The following is a 24379-nucleotide window of genomic DNA, read 5'->3' as shown; positions in this document are numbered from 1 at the left end:
ACCCGCTAGCTAACATCACCCTAGCTTACCTGAACACTCAGGGTTCCTCAGTGTAGCCATGGTTAGCGCTAGCTGCTTATGCTAATGCTGCTGCACCCAGCCTTAGTGGAAATCTGTAAATCTAAGCTTACTGTAAGCAAATGGAAGCGCTACTTTTTTCTCATCCAAATAAACAGTTTTCAGGAGAGAAATCCGTGTAGATTAACATACAGTTAGAAATACAGTTTTGTTTACTTAACTTATTTACCTCCTAGAAGGGAAACATGGCGACGCCCTTATTCCTTACTAGTGTCGCATGATGCACGATATAATCCGGTGCACCTTATTTATGAAAATAGACCAGAAAATAGATGTTCATTGCTGTCAATAAACCAATAGTATGGCAACATCCATACGTCCACATGTTAGAGTTTGAGTATGTTTAGGTAGGTCTGGGACAGTGACAAATATTTTGCATTTAGAAAGTGCAAAGCATTTGAGCCATTTATTCATATATATATATATATATATATTTATACAGGGTTTGGAGAATGAAACTGAAACACCTGGTTTTAGAGCACAATAATTGATTGTGGTGACGGACAGTTCTGGTGGAAACAGGAGAGTTGAGGTGCACATTGAATTCTGCGTGATTTGATCAGCCGTGATTTTATGTTTTTTGGATACAATCCGGGTTAGCACCCGAACATCCCTTTCAGACAGCTTCCTCTTACAGTATCCACAGTTAATCCTGTTGGATGTGGTTGGTCCTTCTTGGTGGTATGCTGACATTACCCTGGATACCGTGGCTCTTGATGCATCACAAAGACTTGCTGTCTTGGTCACAGATGCTCCAGCAAGACGTGCACCAACAATTTGTCCTCTTTTGAACTCTGGTATGTCTCCCATAATGTTGTGTGCATTGCAATATTTAGAGCAGAACTGTGCTCTTACCCTGCTAATTGAACCTTCACACTCTGCTCTTACTGGTGCAATGTGCAATTAATGAAGATTGAACACCAGGCTGCTCCAATTTAGCCATGAAACCTAAAATCCCACACTAAAATGATGACAGGTGTTTCAGTTTCATTGTCCAAGCCCTGTATATACACATTTTGTAGATATGTGGGTATCCACACTGCAGTTGTACTGCTGTAAAATGTATAAATCACACAAATAGAAATGGTTCAGGACGTCCGGTTCGTTATATGTGTTGTAAGAAGGTTAAGTATGGTTGGCGCATTGCTCATAACCTTTCAGTAGGTCCTCAAGTGAAAGCTCTGGTTCTGGTTTTACTTCTGGTTCTACAGGTGAGACGAGATTATCCAAAACAGTTTGGACAGAAGGTATTTCCGGGAAGTGAGACAGATAAGAGACAGATAAGAGACAGATAAGGACAAACTTCCAAAGTATCAGTAGCAACAACTCCAGCGTTCCTCTTTCGGTTTCGGTATTAGTCAAGGCAGTCGGCACGTTAATTGAGTTTCCTTAATTGACTTTCCATAATTGAGTTTCTTTAATTGACCATCAACCTCTAAAACATCGTGTTCCATCCAGAGAGACGTCGATCCTCCTCAGATCTGCTCAGTTGCAAATCTTCACGAGTTCACAAGGTCCGACTTCCTTGGCGTGTGATTCGCTCTGCTCTGCCATCTACACCGACCCTACATGTCTCACCTGTGGCGTCTTCGCCACGCCCACATCACCTAGAAGAGATGTGTCTTATTTAGAGAGAGAGGCCCATGTGTCACGACTCGTCGCGTCTTCTCGCATCTCGCCGCATCTCGCCGCGTCTCGCCTCGTCTCATCCCGTCTCGCCTCTCATTAGCTAACAAGCTAGCTAATTAGCTAGCTAGCCGTCTGGCTGTAGTTTGGGTCCTCCAGTGGCGTAGCGTGTCCTCTCAGAGCGTGGCGAGGACTCGGGAGAAGGAGATGATGATGGAGAGCGTGGTCTGACCCACACCAAACACCAGAGCTTCCAGAGGAGCCATGTCCTTCCCCGCCACTCGGTACACCCACGCCACCGCTGCACCTGAGAATAACAAATTAAACACTCTTTAAAAAACATTATATTCTCACTTTTTAGTTTTAGTCAAACATGTGCGTCCACCCTTTTACAGCAAACTGAGCGACAGGATGGACAATTTGACCAAAATCTGATTTTTTTTATTTGATGGAAGCATCGTTGAGCTAGAGATGCAGACATATTGAATATATTGAATAGATTGTCCATGATGTTTTACTTCTGTTTCAAAGATACATTGTATACCGCGACAGGATGGACACTTTTACCTAAATTTTACCCAAAATTAATGGAATTTGAATTTGTTCTGTTTTAAAGATACATTAATATTTATATACAATTATTATTACTGCCGTAATAAACTGTATACCGCGACAGGATGGATAATTTTACCAAAAACTTTAATGGAAATTAAAGAAAACGTCGTAAAGCTACAGCTACAGAGATACATTTATATTATACAATACTACAGTTATTATTTATATATAGAATAGATAGAATTTGATGGAAAAGTGGTTGAGCTAGAGTTGCAGACATAGTAAATTGTTCATTGTATTTTTGTTACATTTAATATTTACTTCAATTATTATTAGTCCCGTGATAAACTGTACACTGTGTACTGCGACAGGATGGACAATTTTACCAAAACCTAATGGAATTTGAGGAAAATGGTGTTGAGCTAGTGTTGCAGAAATATTAAATTGTTCATCATGTTTTCATGTTTTTTTCAGTTTCAAAATACATTTAAATATTAATATTTACTATAGTTATTATTAGTCCCGTGATATACTGTATAACGTGACAGGATGGACAATTTTCTCAAAAAAAAATACGTAAATTGTAAGTTAATTTCCCTCACATGTGAATTGAGTAGCACTGCTGAGGTAAATGTACAGTATTTAGCTTAAAAAAGGTTAAAATGTATGTAATTAATATGTATATATTTGCATTATTTTTTTAAATATTGGTCAATTTTACTTGTGTAATTGCTGTTTATTTAAAAAGCAATACAAAACACATTTAGGTCATTAAGCTCATTAATCAAATAGTGAAAAAGTGGCATTTTGTTTTATTCACCTAACTTAAGTACAGTAAGTGAAATAAAGCATCATCCTCTTTTCCTTCATTCTTCATCCCCCCATCCGCTCTCTTCCTCTCCGGTCTTTATTTAATGGAAAGACTATTAATGATTTTATCTCTTTGTGTTTAAAGGTCATAAATCAGCCGTATCTGTTTAATGTCTCCTAATTCATATATTCATAACTGCAGCTCATCTCAATCCATTATCTCTCTCTTACACACACACTACACACACACTACACACACACTACACACACACTACACACACTACACACACACACTACACACACTACACACTACACACACACACTACACACACACACTACACACACACTACACACACACTACACACACTACACACACTACACTACACACACACTACACACACACACTACACACACACACACACTACAATACACACACACTACACACACTACACACACTACACACACACACACACTACACTACACACACACACTACACACACACTACACACACTACACTACACACACACTACACACACACACACTACACACACACTACACACACACTACACACACACTACACACACACTACACACACACTACACACACACACACTACACACACACTACACACACTACACACACACTACACACACACTACACACACACACACACTACACACACTACACACACACTACACACCACACACACTACACACACACACACACTACACACACACTACACACACACTACACACACACACACTACACACACACACTACACACAAACTACACACACACTACACACACACACACACTCACACACACTACACACACACTACACACTACACACACACACTACACACACTACACACACACACTACACACACACACTACACACACTACACACACACTACACACGCACACTACACACACACTACACACACTACACACACTACACACACACTACACACACACACACTACACACACACACTACACACACACTACACACACACTACACACACACACACTACACACACTACACACACACACTACACACACTACACACACACACTACACACACACTACACTACACACACACTACACACACACACTACAATACACACACACTACACACACTACACACACACACACACACTACACACACTACACACACACACACACACTACACACACACTACACACACACACTAACTACATTACACACACACTACACACACACACTACACACACACACACACTACACACACACTACACACACTACACACAAACTACACACACACTACACACACACACACTACACACACTACACACACTACACACACACACTACACACACACACACTACACACACACACTACACACACACTACACACACTACACACTACACTACACACACACTACACACACACACTACACACAAACTACACACACTACACACACACTACACACACACACTACACACACACTACACACACACTACACACACACTACACACACACACTACACACACACACTACACACACACACACTACACACACACTACACACACACACTACACACACTACACACACACTACACACGCACACTACACACACACTACACACACTACACACTACACACACACACTACACACTACACACACTACACACACTACACACTACACACACTACACACACACTACACACACACTACACACACTACACACACACACTACACACACCACACACACACACACTACACACACTACACACACTACACACACACACACACACACTACACACACACACTACACACGCACACACTACACACACACACACTACACACACACTACACACACACTACACACACTACACACACTACACACACACACTACACACACTACACACACTACACACACACACACACTACACACACACTACACACACTACACACACACACACACTACACACACTACACACACACTACACACTACACACACCACACACACTACACACACACACACACACTACACACACACTACACACACACACTACACACACTACACACACACACACTACACACACACACACTACACACACACACTACACACACACACACTACACACACTACACACACACTACACACACACACTACACACACACACACACTACACACACACTACACACACACTACACACACTACACACACACTACACACACTACACACACTACACACACACACTACACACACTACACACACACACTACACACACTACACACACTACACACACACACTACACACACACTACACACACACTACACACACACTACACACACACTACACACACACACACTACACACACACTACACACACTACACACACACACTACACACACACACACTACACACACACACTACACACACACACACTACACACACTACACACACACACTACACACACTACACACACTACACACACACACACTACACACACTACACACACACACACTACACACACACTACACACAAACTACACACACACACACACTACACACACACTATACACACTATACACACACTATACACACACATTACACACACACACACTACACACACTACACACACTACACTACACACACACTACACACACTACACACACTACACTACTGAGTCACAGTTCAATGGAGTTAGTTTGGTCAGGGAGAGAGAAGTACAAGCTGTGTGTGTCTGTTCCTCCATGTTTTACCCCCTTTGTGTGTGAAGTATGCGTCCTTGACTTGAAGTGAGTGGATTACCTGATGTTTAAAGTGGTCAAGAGTAGATGTTTTGATACTGTTGATATTTTGGTTAATATTCTAATGTTAGCTATCTGTTATAAATGTGTAAAATCCTTTCTAGTAATGTCTTAAGGCCACCTAGTGTGGATTAATCGTTAATGGGGAGTTCTATTAAGTGTATGGTGTGTATTTTGGCTTATAAAATGTGTGTTAGCTCCATGTTGTACTACTAGCAAGAGTTCTAGAACCTTCTGTGCAGAAAATAGGTGAATTACCGCCTTTACCCCACTAGGGGGCACTGTTAGGCCACTCAAGTAGCTGTTTCCTGTATTATTTGCCAAAGAGGTTATATGTGAATGTAACTGCCACAAATGTTATGCTTAGTTCATTCTAAACATTTATGTAAATGTTTTTGCTATTTTCTTTTGTTCCAGACCATACTTTTCATACTTTACAAGCTCTGTATTCCACTAAGCCTGTGTGCAAGTAAAGTGCTGCTGTGTAACACACCTGAGGTGTCAGTACAATTAATCCTTAATCACCACTAACACCAGTGTTCTGACCGACACTCCGAAGGAGGACAAATCATATAGAGCCAGCCTTATTATACAGTCCATTTAACTAACCTCTATCGAACACACACACTACACGCACTACACACACTACACTACACGCACTACACACACACTACACTACACGCACTACACACACACTACACTACACGCACTACACACACACTACACACACACTACACACACACACTACACTACACACACTACACACACACACTACACTACACACACTACACACACACTACACACACACTACACACACACACTACACTACACGCACTACACACACACTACACACACACTACACACACACACTACACTACACGCACTACACACACACTACACACACACTACACACACACACTACACTACACGCACTACACACACACTACACACACACTACACTACACGCACTACACACACACTACACACACACTACACACACACACACACTACACACACACACTACACACACACACACACACACTACACACACACACTACACACACGCACTACACACACACTACACACACACTACACACACACACTACACTACACGCACTACACACACTACACACACACTACACTACACGCACTACACACACACTACACACACACTACACACACACACACTACACACACACACTACACACACACACACACACACTACACACACACTACACACACGCACTACACACACACTACACACACACAACACACACACACACACACTACACACACTACACGCACTACACACACACTACACACACACTACACACAACACACACACTACACACACACTACACACAACACACACACTACACACACACTACACACACTACACGCACTACACACACACTACACACACTACACACAACACACACACTACACACACACTACACTACACACACACTACAAACACACTACAAACACACTACACACTACACACACTACACACACACACACTACACACACACGCACTACACACACTACACACACACTACACACACACACACTACACACACACTATACACACACTACACACACACACGCACTACACACACTACACACACACTACACACACACACTACACACACTACACACACACTACACACACACTACACACACTACACACACACACACGCACTACACACACACACACGCACTACACACACACACGCACTACACACACTATACACACGCACACACTACACACACTATACACACACACTACACACACACACACACTACACACACTACACACACACACACTGCACACACACTACACACACACTACACATACACTACACACACACACACTACACACACACACTACACACAGACACTACACACACACTGCACACACACTACACACACACACTACACACACACACACTCACACACACTACACTACACACTACACGCACACTACACACACACACTACACACACACACTACACACACAGACACTACACACACACTACACGCACACTACACACACACACTACACACACTCACACACACACTCAGCTTGTTCAGTTAATGGAAATATAAAACAGCTGTTGCCGCTGTGAGCTCAGACAGAATGATCTCTAGCGCCTCTGCTGGCTGGTTGCAGTATTATATTGCATTTCATTGAATTTTATTTGTGTATTATTCATTTCTATTTTTATATTCATTTCTATTGTGTTTTATTTATTTCTGTTTTATTTAATTTTATTTGTTCTTTATTAATTTCTATTTTATTTATTTTCCATTATGTTTTATTTATTTGTTTTGTGTTTCATTCATTTTTATTTGTGATTTATTAATTTCTATGTATGTTGTATTTATTTCTATTTGTGATTTACGTATTTCTGTTTGTGTTTTATTTATTTCTATTTGTATTTTTTATTTATAATTGTTTGTATAATGTGTATTATTTGTGTTTTGTGATTTATTTTTTCTATATATGTTGTATTCTTTTCTATTTGTGTTTTATTTTATTTTTTTATCTGTGTTTTATTTCTAGTAGTTTTATTTATTTTTGTTTGTGTTTTTTTGTTTGTGTGTGAATTTAAGTAATGGCACTGTTCTCTAAAAAAGGAAACTAATTGGTCATTCATATTTAAGTGAAATGTTTTATATTCTCTTGTGTATTGTGTTCATACATCCATTATTTACATAACTCCGCCCACATATCCCACAGGTCAGTGCGGCGTTCTTTAGCTTCTATAGGAGATGCCAAAAGTCACGGGACACACTACTAGCACTACTTCTGTAGTTTGTGTGTTTTAACAGGGGCGTGGCTGTGAGTTGGGGGCGGGGCTATACTCACTGGTGATGACTCCTCCAGTGAGCGAGGCGATGAAACCGGCGCTGATCAGCACCAGCGTGATGAGGCGGCCGCGCTTGTGTCTCTGCAGCATCACGCACATCAGCAGCCCCACGGCGCCGTGCACGAACAGCGAGGAGAACAGGCACCACAGGAACACCCAGTACCACATCTCTGTAACACACACACACACACACACACACACACAAATACATACAAAATAAAGAACTATTAACTCAACACGTACAACAAGAGCATACTAAACGCATATTGGTGTGTCTTTGATATTGTGAGACGTGAAATGTGCAAAATTATAATTAATCATGGGTGTGGTTCATTTTGGGCGTAACGTGAAATAAACCAATCAGTGTACCAGCTGTCATTCCCTTTAAGAGTCAGGTGAGCTCTGACTTTGGCGCGTTCGTATCTTAACATGCGAACATCATGGCTAAACTAGGATTGGATAGCGGACTGTTGTCAGGGTTTTAATCAGTCAGTGGCGCACCTGTTTTTCCCACTGACAAGATACAAGAAACACACCAGAAACTTACCTGAACACACCTCACTTCCAGACCACCACGCCAAACCATCAGTGTAGATATATTCCTAAACTCTGACGCTATTTTATAGGTGCAGGAGCAAGACTTGTAAATAGACTGCTGAAGGAAACTATAAAGAAAAACATATGGAATTATTTAATAAACAAAAAAAAGTGTTAAACAAACTAGAAAATATGTTTCATATTTTTAGATTCTTCAAAAAGTAGCTCCTCTTCTGGATTTTCTCAGTCAGTTTTATGAGGTAGAATCTCCTGGAATTCAGGCTTTCAGTTAACAGCTGTGCTGAACTCATCAAGAGTTAGTTACTTGCTTCAAGTTAAGAAAAAAATACATTAAGAAAAAAAAAAGAAAGCCAATCAATCTGAAAAAAAAAACTTTGAAAGTATCCTAAAGCGCAATCACTGCAAAGACCATCAAAAAAATTATAATGTTGGAACTGGCACTCATCAGGACCACCCCAGGAAAGGGTAGAAGAGCAAGAGTTTCCTCTGTTGTACAGGATACGTTTATCAGAGTTACCAGCCTCAGAGAGCAACAGTTCTGTTTCTCACATCCTCAGGAGAGTTCTTTGCCATGAGGTGGCATGTCGAATATCCAGTGGCCAGTATGAGAGAATTGAACCCAAAACACCAAATTTAACACACCTGCTCCTCATTCACACCTGAGACCTTGTAACACTAACGAGTCACATGACACAGAAACACAATTCAGATATATTCAGAGGACAGTAAATTTATACTGCTTTATGAGCTGTACACTGACTAATCTAAGATTCTTTTCTATAGTGTTTCCCATAAATAGATATAATAAAATTAAATATTCACTGCAATATTTTCTTGGATCCTGTACATCAGGGGTGTCCAAACTACGGCCCGCGGGCCATTTGCGGCTCGTTTCCTTTTTTGGAGCGGCCCGCGAGGTATTTTAGAAATAGAATGAAAGTTGGCCCGCTGTTAAGCAGGTTTTTATAATGTGAGATTCAAAGTTTGAACGCTAGGTGTCAGAAACGGACCAAAGAGTCTAAAAGCGGAGAGAGTGCGCATTTCTAGCGCAGAAAAACGGGCCAGAGAGTCTAAAAGCGGAGAGAGTGCGCATTTCTAGCGCAGAAAAACGGGCCAAAGAGTCTAAAAGCGGAGAGAGTGCGCATTTCTAGCGCAGAAAAACGGGCCAAAGAGTCTAAAAGCGGAGAGAGTGCACATTTCTAGCGCAGAAAAACGGGCCAAAGAGTCTAAAAGCGGAGAGAGTTCGCATTTCTAGCGCAGAAAAACGGGCCAAAGAGTCTAAAAGCGGAGAGAGTGCGCATTTCTAGCGCAGAAAAACGGGCCAAAGAGTCTAAAAGCGGAGAGAGTGCACATTTCTAGCGCAGAAAAACGGGCCAAAGAGTCTAAAAGCGGAGAGAGTTCGCATTTCTAGCGCAGAAAAACGGGCCAAAGAGTCTAAAAGCGGAGAGAGTGCGCATTTCTAGTGCAGAAAAACGGCCAAAAGAGTCTAAAAGCGGAGAGAGTGCGCATTTCTAGCGCAGAAAAGCGGACCAAAGAGTCTAAAAGTTGTCGTAATTAAGGAGTTTAATATTAAGAGACATCATGAAATGAAACATCAATTTGAAAAATCTTAGTTTACACAACACTGTCAAAGATAAAGATAGTGAGTCAAGTAAAATGGTGTGTAAATGAAATAATCAGGAAAATGTATTATTTAAAGTGGTATATTTCATTATTTGTTTTATTATAGAGTCTGTGGCCCCTGACTTCAAATATATATCTGGCCCCCAACAAAAAAAGTTTGGACCCCCCTGATCTAACGGTTATAAAAAGCTTCAACCACCAATCAGATCGATACGAGTGCATTCTGGGAAGGCAAGTAATACACACACATACACACACACACACACACTACACGTACTATAGTACACATCCTGTCAGAAGCATTGATTTTAAAATCCTAAATCTTAATTTGAATGATTCGATATTGATTAATATAAACCTGAATTTATTTTTTAGAAATCGGCCCATTTTCCTTACAGTTTTAACATCACGCATTTTATCTCTGGCTGGGGTGATCTGAGCAGAGGAGTCACACTGCAGGGAGTTTCTGTGGAAATGTAAGTAATTTTTTATTAATAATATTTTTATTAATTATTTTAATTTGCATTTCCACTCAATGCTGCCTGTTTTTTTTTAAACTAGTACATTTAACCTGTTTTAAGATGTTTTCCAGTGTTGTTTTCACCTGTATTTTATTTAAAGTAAGACCTGACCAGCTAAATCCACCGTTAGCTTAGCGGGTTAGCCAAATCACCGGGAAAGCTAATCCCCCTTTAGCCTTATATGCGGCCGACACGCTAAACTACCCCCCCCAACGCCGGCGCGCCATCTACTGTCCCCATCCAGAGAGAGCATGGACAACACGGGGCTCTGTGTTGTAGGATATAAGAGCAAGTTACTGTATTTTGTGTTGTTAGGTTTATTTAGACTCTATGCTGTCCGTGTCCAACTGATCATATTTACATTACCATAAGCTTATATAACTGACAATAAGACAAAGTCATAAATTGTGATCATTATGTGAGTTCGGTTTATGTAAAACACGTGATTGACATGTTTTAAGTTAATATTTTTAGTTGATCTTAAAGGATAATTAGCAGAACTAACAAAATACATTTTATAAAACCTAAACGAGGCCATCTAACAACACAAAGTAAATTATTAGGTTGGTGAAAATTAATAATAAAGTTCTTCTGCATATGAAAAGATTTCTAGTTGGCACAACAGTCTTTTTTTCTCAAAACTTAAAAGTTAGAGTTGGCCTCAATACTCAAAAATCTGGTGCAGTAATTTGCCTTGAACTTTTACAGTCATTACAGAATTTTTAAAGTGTAATTTCTGGTCTCTTCACAATCTTTTGAAGGTATACAAAAGCCTTAAGCTTCGATTAAATGTACGCTCATTTTTCGCCAATTATTTCTTTATAAATCACAGTTTTTGGTGTGAGTATTGCGCTTTTCTTACATATTGTGATCATTATGTGAGTTTGGTTAATGTGTCACAGAGGGGGTGACCCAGGCCAGGAGACGAGGAGGCAGACACAAGTGCAGGTAGGGGAAATAACTAATTTATTAAATAACAAATAAACAAAGAAACAAGGAACGAGAAACACGAAACAAAGAAACACAAATAACCAGTAACCAAAACAAACGAGCGATAATAATAAACAAACCAAACAGGGCAGGGAAATATAAACAAGGGAATAAACTAATAAACACAAAGCAGGGGTATATACAAGGAACTAGGGAACACGGAAATAAACAAGAAACTAGAAACATTAAACAAGAGATAAACACAGAGACTAAGGCGCGAGGAACAGAGGCTATGAAACACTGAATAAACACGGAGAGACAAAACAACAGGGGAAGGTGCAAAGACCGACGGAGGACAAGTGGCACAGGGGATCTATTTAAAGAAACAGGACACACACTAGAATTGGAAACACCTGGGGAACCTGTACATTCGTTACAGGTTTTTTTAAGTGTAATTTCTGGTCTCTTCACAATCTTTTGAAGGTATACAAAAGCCTTAAACTTCGATTAAATGTACGATCGTTTTATACCAAGTATTTCTTTATAAATCACAGTTTTTGTTTGAGTATTGAGCATTTTTTGAGCTTTATAATGAGGAGCCTGAATCGGACGCCCTGGGCTGAGTACCATCATCACAGCCTCGGCTCATCTTCACTGCTGGACCAGTAAAACAATCCCAAAATTCTGTTCAAATCCTCCAGAAGCTTCCAGAAGATTAGAGCAACACGCCGACTGATTCCATAACATTTACAGAGAAATCAGAGCTGCGTTTATTAAAGATCTCGGAGGAGCCTGTGATCAGACATCCTGCTGTCTCTACTGCTCATCAGATCCACAGTAAACTAAACACCAGACTGACACAGAAATGCTGACATTCCTTCTCATCACTATCTTACCCCCCACCATCAGTGTATTATCACTCCTTCCTCCTGCCTGGTTTAAACAGCAGCAGATCTTCTGAATATATCTACACTGATGGGCGTGGTGTTCTGGAAATGAGGTGTGTTCAGGTACATTTCTGGAGTTTTGCTTGTTTATCTTGGTAACAGAAAACACAGGAGCTCCACTGACTGAATACAACCTAGACAGACGCCAACAGTCAGACGTTTATCGCTATCTTGGCAACTTTTACATCAACAATAAACAGAATAGTAAATAAAATAACATTGCTGTTCCTGTAAATGAGCTGCTGGAGCTCCTTCACAGCGTCAACCAGCAGCTCAGTTTCCTCTGCTGAGAAGAGTTTGTTGAACACGTCCAGGTAGCTGCACCGTTACAATAGCAATCCGCCAAATCCGTCAGAGCTCACCTGGTTTTACTCTTAAAGAGAATGATGAGCAAGAGACGCTCTGATTGGTTTATTATTTCACGTTACGCCCAAAATTAACCACACCCATCATTAATTAAGACAATTAGTACATTATTTTTGCTTTGCGTTAAGTCGAGCAAAGTGTACTTTTCCTGTCGTTACGATAGCAAAGAAACACTGAAACGCCCTAAATCAAGCATCAATGCACACTGTCTGGTAGACGGCTTGAGTATATGTACAGTATACAGCTTTAGAAAAAATGAAGAGATCAATTAGGTTTATGTTTGAGTAAAATGAACATTGTTGTTTTATTCTATAAACTACAGACAACATTTCTCCCAAATTACAAATAAAAATATTCTCATTTAGAGCATTTATTTACAGAAAATGAGAAATGGATAAAATAACAAAAAGATGCAGAGCTTTCAGACCTCAAATAATGCAAAGAAAACAAGTTCATATTCATAAAGTTTTAAGAGTTCAGAAATAATCAATATTTGGTGGAATAATCCTGGTTGGTTTTTAATCACAGTTTTTTTTTTCATGCATCTTGGCATCATGTTCTCCTCCTCCAGTCTTACACACTGCTTTTGGATAACTTTATGCTGCTTTACTCCTGGTGCAAAAATTTAAGCAGTTCAGTTTGGTTTGGTTTGATGGTTTGTGATCATCCATCTTCCTCTTGATTATATTCCAGAGGTTTTTAATTTGGTAAAATCAAAGAAACTCATCATTTTTAAGTGCTCTTTTATTTTTTCAGAGCTGTTTATATTAATTCTCTAACCCTCAGGTGTGTATATGAAGGTTCACACTTTATAAGGGAATAATAATGTTGGGGTTGAGGGGATTAAATATAATCGGCTTTGTGCGGATGATGACCTGAGCGCACCGTAACTCCGTCATCCTGTAACTGCGACGCTGTGGACTGATCTACCGTCAGTACTGTAAGTACAGTAACTTTACAGCTGCACCAGACAGCATCAGCTTTACTGCTCACTCAAGTGTGTACACACACACACACACACACACACACAGACTATTGATCGAGTCCAGGCATCAGGTGCCGCTCACACACTGAGAGAGATGGATAATGAGTGGAGGAGACAAAGGCCTCTGTGCAGCCAAGCCCATAAACAATAGAGTATACACACACACACACACACACACACAGACAGGGGCATTGTTTCATTTAATTAATCAATCAATAGGTTTAATTCTCAGTACAGTGTCTGTACTGGCATACGTATATATCAAATATATATCATTTATCATATTTCTTTATTTTAATCATTGATTATTTATATATCCTTCTGTTTTCACCAGAATATATTATATAATATGTAAAACTAAAACAATAAAATAATGAATGTAAGAACAATGTTACTTTTGTGGGTTTCTTTTGCTATTTGCAACGCCATTCTTTTCTTCTTCTCTGTTGTTTGGGTATAGGTATAGGTGATGATAGCCTGACTCAACCTTCTGGAATACCCTAGCAACAGCACAAGAACTCCATAGCAGCCACATAGCAACATTATAGTAGTCAGCTGGGATACCATTGCAATACCACAGGAAGTCTTTAGAAGCCACATAGCAACATTATAGAAACTCTGTAGCAGCCACATATCAACATCATAGCACTTAGCTGGGATACCATAGCAACACAGCAGGAACTCTGTAGCAACCACATAGCAACACCTTAGGAACTCTGTAGCAACCACATATCAACATCATAGTATTCAGCTGGGATACCATAGCAACACCATAGGAACTCTGTAGAAGCCACATAACAACATCATAGCACTTAGCTGGGATACCATAGCAACACCTTAGGAACTTGGTAGCAACCACATAGCAACACCTTAGGAACTCTGTAGCAACCACATATCAACATCATAGTATTCAGCTGGGATACCATAGCAACCCTGTAGAAACTCTGTAGCAGCCACAAAGCAACATCATAGTACTCAGCTGGGATACCATAGCAACACCTTAGAAACTCCATAGCAGCCACATAGTAATATCATAGTAGTCAGCTGGGATACCATAGCAACACTGTGGAAACTCCATAACAGCCAAATAGCAACATCATGGTACTTAGCTGGGATACCATAGCAACACCATCGGAACTCCGTAGCAGCCACCTAGCAACATCATAAAAACTCTGTAGCAGCCACATCATTGTACTTAGCTGGGATACCATAGCAACACCTCAGCAACTCTTTAGCAGCCACATAGCAACATCATTGTACTCAGCTGGGATACCATAGCGACATCATAGGAAATCTGTAGCAGCCACTTAGCAACAACATAGTACTCAGCTGGGATACCATAGCAACATCATAAAAACTCTGTAGAAGCCATCTAGCAACATCACTGAAACTCTGTAGCAGCCACATATCAACATTATAGTACTTAGCTGGGATACCATAGAAACAATGTAGGAACTTCATAGCAGCCACATATTAACATCATAGTACTTAGCTGGGATACCATAGCAACACTGTAGAAACTCCACAGCAGGCACATAGCAACATCATGGTACTCAGCTGGGATCCCATAGCAACGCCACAAGAACTCTGTAGGAGCCACATAGCAACATCATAGTAACCAGCAGGGATACCATAGCAACACTGTAGGAACTCTGTATCAGCCACATAGCAACATCTTAGCAACCACCAGGGATACCATAGCAACACTGTAGAAACTCCACAGCAGGCACATAGCAACATCATAGTAACCAGCAGGGATACCATAGCAACAACGTAGGAACTCTGTATCAGCCACATAGCAACACCTTAGCAGCCACATATCAATATCAATGTACTTAGCTGGGATACCAGAGCAACACTGTAAGAACTTTGTAGCAGCCACATAGCAACATCATAGTACTCAGCTGGAACACCACAGCAAAAATATAGGAACTTTGTAGCAGCTGCATAGCAACATCATAGCAACCATCGAGGATCCCATACAGTGGCTTGCAAAAGTATTCATACCCCTTGAACTTTTCACATTTGTATCATTTCTAGTTATTGTTGTTTAAAATAGTTTTAACTTTTTTTTAACACATTTCATAAAACACAATTTAATGTATTGTTAGATTAACCGATAGAAAACTCAATAACTGATCAATAATCAATAGAGTGATTCTCAGTTTTGTCACAGAGAAGAACAGAAGTGTTTATCACTCTCTGAGGGGATGAAGCAGCACAGTGTTCTCTCTCAGTGCCAGTCTGTACCAACCCCACTACCCAACACACTGGCACCACCCGCCCACTGAGGCCTGGATCCACTAACTCAGAGATACATCCCATAATACTGTACATACACACACACACACATGTGTATATATATATATATATATATATATATATATATATATATATATATATATATATATATATATACACATAAACACACATAGAGGAAAGCAGGGTTTAAAGAGAGGCAAGGACAAAGACACATTGTAAATGGTGAAGCTCTTACTTTCACTATTAACCATATCTCTGAGTTCCCGTGCTGTTTAACTATCATTTGTACGATTTTACCTTATTTTAGTATTTTATTATAATAAAATAATTTGACTCTTTTGAATCAGATGAACATTTTTTTTCACATGATTGTTCAACTAGTGAGAAGCTACTCCCTGCATCAGTTAGGGTTGAATTTAAACTTGTTGCAGCTGATACATAAAAATCAATTACTCATGCAGTAATTGTTATTATCCAATGGGAGGCTCTTACCTGTTTGCTTAGTTAAAAACACAAAAACACATAGTGTGAGTGGTAAAGCTCTTACTTTCACTTTTAATCATATCTCTTGAGTTCTAGTGCTGTTTTATATGTTTTGCACCATTTTACCAAAGTGATCACTAATCACCATCATTCCTTCCTAGAAGATGACGTTCCTCCATTGTCCTTCCACTGTTTAATAATAATGCATTGGGTATTTCTTAACCTGATTTTAGTAGTTTCAGCTACAATATTCTTAGATGTTTCTCTGCATTATTGATGTATGATGATAATTTGACCCTTCTGAAACAGATGAACATCTTTCCACAGGGTTGTTTAACTAATGAGAAGCTACTCCCTGCATCAGTTTAGGTAAAATTTTAACGTGTTGCATCTAAAACATAAAAATTAATCACCCATGCAGTAATTATTATTATTCAATGGGAGGCACTTACCTGTTTGCTTAGTTAAAAACACAAAAACACAATTTGTGAGTGTGGTAAAGCTCTTACTTTCACTATTAAACAACATAGCCCTGAATTCTAGTGCTGTTTTTATACATTTTGTAGGATTTCACCACATTTTTAAGTGAACGCCAATCACTATCATTCAAAATAATTTTTCCTGTCACATTCCTTTATGGAAGACGATGTTCCTCCACTGTCTTTCCACTGTTTAATAATAATGCATTGGGTATTTCTTAACCTGATTTTAGTAGTTTCAGCTACAATATTCTTAGATTTTATCTCTATTTTTGATGCATGATGATAGACTCTTCTGAAACAAATGAACATCTTTCCACATGCTTGTTTAACTAATGAGAAGATACTCCCTGCATCAGTTAGGGTTAATGTATGTATGCATGTATGATCAATATTAAAATGTTCTTAAATAAGGCAATACTATCATTTGTTGCCATAATTTCTGTGATAATAATATATAATCCAAAAATAACAGAATTCATGAGTAAGCCTGGAGCAGCGTAGCGAATAGAATCGCTGTGTCAGCAGACGGTGAAGCTGGAAACTGTGTATATTAGATTTTTCTTTAAGCTGAGTCTGAGGGAATTAAAAATAGAGGCAATTATTTTAAAAGTCAGAGAGAAAAGGACACGAGGTCCCGGCCTGAGATTCTTCAGAGCCAGGAGGAGCTTCTATAATGAGAAGAGCTGAGAGCTAAACACTGATCCTGAGCTCCAGATTACAGTTTTAACGTTTTTTTTTAGTGGTGTCAATCGATTAAAAAATTAAATCCGATTAATCACAACAAAATTCTGTGATTATATGTGTAAAAATAATAACGTTTTTAATAATCGCTGTATCTAAACTAGAGACTATAATTCCTACACACACTGCGAAATGAAAGTCCTAACAGTGCAGCTGTAGTATAAGTATTGGTTGCTAAGGTGTTGCTCTTGGTATAGTTGATGATGGCTGGAAAGTCACAGCCAAGCTGTTGTATTAGTTATAGTACAGGTAATATAAGCATTGGTTACTAAGATGTTTTTTTTGTGTGGCAAAGTGGTTGCTAAGTTGTTGTCATGGTATATGTGCTGGTTACTAAGGCATTGGTTGCTGAGGTGTTGCTTTGGTGTGGTTTGCTAAGGTTTCACTTAGCAGTTGCTAAGGTATTACTATTACAAAGCTCACAAAGTCTCTGCCAAGGTGTCATTGGTATAGTATAGGTGCTGGTTACTAAGATGTTTTTTTGTGTTGCAAAGTGGTTGCTATGTTGTTGTCATGGTATATGTGCTGGTTACTAAGGCAGTCTCTGCCAAGGTGTCATTGGTATAGTATAGGTGTTGGTTACTAAGACATTGCTAGGTGGTTGCTAAGGTGTTTGTATGATATAGCTGCTGCTTAGTAAGGCATTGTTGGGTGGTTGCTTTAGTGTTGCAAAGTCACTCATAAGATGTTACTGGTATAATATATGTGGTGGTTACTAAGACACTGCTAGGTGGTTCCTAAGGTGTTTTTATGGTACAGGTGCGTAGATTTTAGAGTAGAAACATTGCTCCTAAAAAATGCACTTTCCCAATCTTTCGTCATGGGTGTATTTCACTCAGTTTTTAATGGTGCGCATCAAAGTGCTATTTCTGCTTTCTAAACTATGCTAAATTAAACTACAGCTGTATAGATCTTTAGATGTGCATTTTCTACTGTGTGTTTTTTATTTTACTAACCAATTATTATTATTATTTATTTATTTATTTATTTTTTTGATAAATTGTTTACCTGGAAAAATCAGCCCATGCTTCATGGCCAGGCGATATTGTAAGGAAAATAAATCTCATTATTCTTCATATATATGAGCGAGTCTCGATTAAGATTTGGATTTTCAGATCTTGCATAGTAACTTCAGTTCTTTATGTGTAAAAACAAACAGCACTATTTGACGTGATGCACAGTAAACAACAGCGATGAGCCTCCTTTAACCTTACATTCGGTTTTTATATTAAACACAAGGGACATTCCTGTCCCACCACTTAAATTTCAAATGCATACATCCAAAATCTTTAAATGACTATTTTTTGTGAACAATGTACTTGTTTTAAGACAAACTGTAAAATATGGGGTAAAAATAAGCTCCTTAGATATTATTCAAAAGACTGAATACCTTTGGACCACCTCAAAAAATAGCCGTTTTCTCTTGTCCCACTCATTGGGTGACCAACTCCTTTGGCAAATTTAACAATTAAAATAAGCTGTAAATAAATGACTTCCTCTTGTATATTGTTGATCAGCATCTCCTTTACTTATGAAAACAACTTCTTTGGTCTACATTGTTTTGCATGTTACAGTTTTTATGCTGTTAAATTGTTAAGTGTCCCACAACATGCGCTCAACCCTGTTACCATAAGGAATTTTACCTGCAGAGAAAGAGTTAAAAAATATTTATCTACTGGCTCAAAGGAAGTGACATCACAAGGACATTTTCTGCCCACATGACAAGACCAAGCGTAAGTGCTCTAACAATTTTTTTAAAAGTTTTTTTTTTCAAAATATGTTTTAGTCCAGGTTGTGTGTGTCACTCAGTGAACTCAACCCTGTTACTCATACTGTAAGACTAATAATGAGTAGAGTCAAAATTTACTTTATATACTTATATAACCATGTTTGTGCTTGATCTTGTATACATAGCTACATTTTACAGTTAGCATCTGTTCCTGGGGTAAACCACAACTTAGCCTAGATTTACAACCCTGTTACTCACAACCCTGTTACTGTAAGTTACCAAATATATTGCATAATCTAATTTAAAAAACTGCTTTGATACCTGAGCTTGACCAATCAAACTTTTTGATAGTCTATTACCTGTATTTAATAAATATACGACTAAAAATGATCAAATTAAAGATCAAATTTTCAGAAGTGACCACCCCTGAAATATATACCAAAATCCTGAAATGTCCCACATACATTTATTTATATAAAAATATATATATTTATATAAAACAGTAATTTTATTAACCTTCCAGCCCTAGCGAGAGTTATAAAGTATAGTAATAAATAAAGCAGTATCGTCTGTGCTCTCTACACTTAGTTATATATGTTTAAAGTGTGTGAGTTAAGAGGAAATGACACGTTATCTTGTTTTTATTCAGTTTCCCTGTTTAAAATCAGCCCATCAGCACATTAACCACATATAAACACATCATCTCTAAACTACACAGCCTCTCACAGTGCTGAGAACACAAATACAACTTTAAGCTACAGAATAAAATGGAATAAAGCGTAACTTAGCAATGCGGCTAAGCTAAATTAAAGTGATTAAAGTTAAATGAGCATAAGAGCTGTAAAAAACTGAGACAAATTTCTAAGAACATGTTCTGGACGTGGCTCAAGAAGAAGTGGAACTTGAGGGCACAAATAAAGAAGGGCAGGAGGAAGTGAATGTGCTAAATGTGCTGCTTTTACACAGCAAAAACAGGAAACGCCATTCGTTTAGAGCTTACAGTCTAAAATTTTAGAAAAGGTTTATAAAACTGAATGTTACAGTGATCTCAACATTATTACCACACAAAAATGTGTAAAATAATGATATTTCTTATGTTTTACACTTATGAAACAGCCTTAATAAAACAAACATTGACATTAAAACATTTGAAACATTTTATTTTTTATGTATTGTCTTCGTCAAATTAAGAAAATACAATATATTTAAATCATAAAAACTTATCTCAACCATTTTTTCAGAGACTTTAAACACTGAATGGGGTCAAATTGACCCAAAAGATAATAGAAGGGTTCATTAAAATACTAGTATATACTTGTTATATATGTCTGAGGGGAGATAAAGACGTAACGTGGAGCGCTGGAGTAAAGAATGCATGATAAATTAGATAAAGGAAACTTTTTTTTTTTTACTTTTTTATAAACATCTCAGCTTGTTTGTAAGAATTTATGATTTAGATCTTAATTATCTGAGTATAAAAGAGTGTTTTCACGTTTTCACACCTGCAGTTGTGAAAGATTCTATGGTCCGGATCAGTTAATGAGTTTGTTTATTTGTTTAAGCGTTTCTCCCTCTGTTTGGTTTGTTTTCACACAGGCATAAAAACCTAAACACACCAAAATGTGCACCAATAAACCACACAAGCACATTGTCACATCGTCTCCTCTGATTGGTCAGAGCTGTCTGGCTCGGGAGTGAGAAAGTAAATATGTCTAAAACCAACTACCAGCAGAAGATCATATGTAGCTAAACTGGTCTAATGTTATTAACCATACTAATTACTAATGCAATCAGCAGAAGACCATCTGAATAGACCATCAGACCTTCTAAAACCAACTACCAACAGAAAACAATCACCAGCAGAAGACTGTCTGAAACCAACTACCAGCAGAAGACTGTCTAAAACCAACTATCAGAAGAAGACTATCTAAAACCAACTACCAGCAGAAGATTGTCTAAAACCAACTATCAGAAGAAGACTATCTAAAACCAACTACCAGCAGAAGACTGTCTAAAACCAACTATCAGAAGAAGACTATCTAAAACCAACTACCGGCAGAAGATTGTCTAAAACCAACTATCAGAAGAAGACTATCTAAAACCAACTACCAGAAGAAGACTATCTAAAACCAACTACCGGCAGAAGATTGTCTAAAACCAACTATCAGAAGAAGACTATCTAAAACCAACTACCGGCAGAAGATTGTCTAAAACCAACTACCAGCAGAAGACTGTCTAAAACCAACTATCAGAAGAAGACTATCTAAAACCAACTACCGGCAGAAGATTGTCTAAAACCAACTACCGGCAGAAGATTGTCTAAAACCAAATATCAGAAGAAGACTATCTAAAACCAACTACCAGCAGAAAACAATCACTAACAGAAGACAATCTAAAACTAACTACCAGCAGATCATCACCAATTTAGATAATTTAAAACCAACTACAAGCATAAAACCACCACATTACCAGATTAGACAATCTGATTCCAGCTACCAGAAAAGGACCATGACCACCTTAGACCATCTAAAACTAACTATCAATAGAAGACCATCACCAACAGAAGATTATCTGAAACCAGCTGTCAGCAGAATATTATAACCAAGAGAAGACGATCAAAAACCAACTACCAGACCATCACTAGCACAAGACTGTCTGAAAACAACTACCAGCAGAAGACCATCACCAGCAGAAAACTAGTTAAAAACAACTACTAGCAGAAAACCATCACCAACAGTAAACTATCCAGCTCAGACCTTCTAAAACTAACAACCATCAGAAACCAGCTACCAGCAGAAGACCTTTATCATTAGCAGGTTGGACCATCTGAGTGGGCTAATATTATTAGCAATGCTCTCAGAGAATAGAGAGAATAATGAAAGCTGACTGTGCAGCAGATATCCTCATACAATCCCCTACAGGCAGGCAGGAGCCTGGGATGCTGGGATACTGGTGCTGATGCTGGGATGTATGGCCAGATGCTGGTGCTGGTACTGATGCTGGGATGCTGATGCTGCTGGATCTCTCTTTACAAATTAATGCTTTTTTTTAATAGTCGCCCATCCCATCCTGTGCTGCACCAGCAGCAGCATCATCACACCACACTAGCCGGTGTTAGCCTAGCTACTAGCTAACACAGTGGATGGATGAATGAATGGATGGATGGAGGGAGGGGTGGATATAAGGATGTAAGGATGGATGGTTGGACCCCCATCAAGGCCACGTACCTGTGAAGTGCTGCAGCGTGGGGACGGTGCCCTGCACCCATAGGCTCAGCACTTGCTGCACGGAAAGATTAGTGGTGTAATCCTTGCTCATGGTTCTGGTTCTGGTTCTGGTTCTGCTTCCGCCGCCCGGGCTCGCGCCCCTCTTTGTCGAATGGCTGGTGGAGAGTCTGGGCGAAGGCATGGAGGAGACCGGGCGGCATGAGGGGGCTACTCCCTTCCCTCCCCCTCCGGCCCTCCGCCCTCACTCCGCCCCGCGGCTTTACCGGTGCCTCTGCCGGGGCTTGACGCTCTCCGGCCGTGGAAGGGAGGCGCCGCTGCCGCCGCTTCGGTTCTCCACAGCTGAGCGCAGCGGCGGCGGCTTGGGGGCCATCATGGCTACGGTGATGCGCGCACAAGCACACACACACGCACGCGCTCTCTCTTTCTCTCTGTCATACACACACACTCTCTCTCTCACACACACACACACACGCACACACTCCAGCACGGTCGCCCTACATCCCCTGCTTCTGTCTACATAACGCTTAAAGGCGCCGCGCGCCGGATTAACGGGGAGTGTGCACCAGTTACGCACACTGCTCCAGTGCGCGCGTGTGTATAGTGTGTGTGTGTGTGTGTGTGTGTATAGTGTGCGTGTGTGTGTTTATGAATGAAAAATGACTGACTTTGTGCTGAAGATGTGCTTACCTCACTACACACTCACTACAGCTATAACCACGCCCCTCCATCACTCCAAAACACAGGTCAAAAAAATAAAAATAAATCAAGAAGAAAAAATAAATAAATAAAATTA

The 24379-nt window shown here is 39.4% G+C and overlaps 1 protein-coding gene and 1 long non-coding RNA gene across 2 annotated transcripts; one reads left to right on the top strand and one right to left on the bottom strand.

The window, feature by feature from the left end:
* Window positions 1–1787: 1787 nt before the first annotated feature.
* tmem170b (transmembrane protein 170B) lies at window positions 1788–24108 on the bottom strand. Its single transcript, XM_007241261.4, has 3 exons — window positions 23587–24108; window positions 8732–8902; window positions 1788–2011 (listed from the first exon to the last, which is right to left on the bottom strand). Exons 1-3 carry the CDS (start codon window positions 23765–23767, stop codon window positions 1881–1883), a joined length of 483 nt encoding a protein of 160 aa, XP_007241323.3. The 5' UTR covers window positions 23768–24108; the 3' UTR covers window positions 1788–1880.
* Window positions 5763–6351, top strand: LOC125799274 (uncharacterized). The gene is made up of 2 exons (XR_007438121.1): window positions 5763–5847; window positions 6277–6351. It is a non-coding gene; the product is annotated as an uncharacterized LOC125799274 (long non-coding RNA).
* Window positions 24109–24379: the final 271 nt, after the last annotated feature.

Source organism: Astyanax mexicanus, chromosome 3 (genome assembly GCF_023375975.1).
Source record: "Astyanax mexicanus isolate ESR-SI-001 chromosome 3, AstMex3_surface, whole genome shotgun sequence".
NCBI classification, from domain to species: Eukaryota; Metazoa; Chordata; class Actinopteri; order Characiformes; family Acestrorhamphidae; genus Astyanax; species Astyanax mexicanus.
This window is presented reverse-complemented; position numbering and strand designations above follow the sequence as displayed.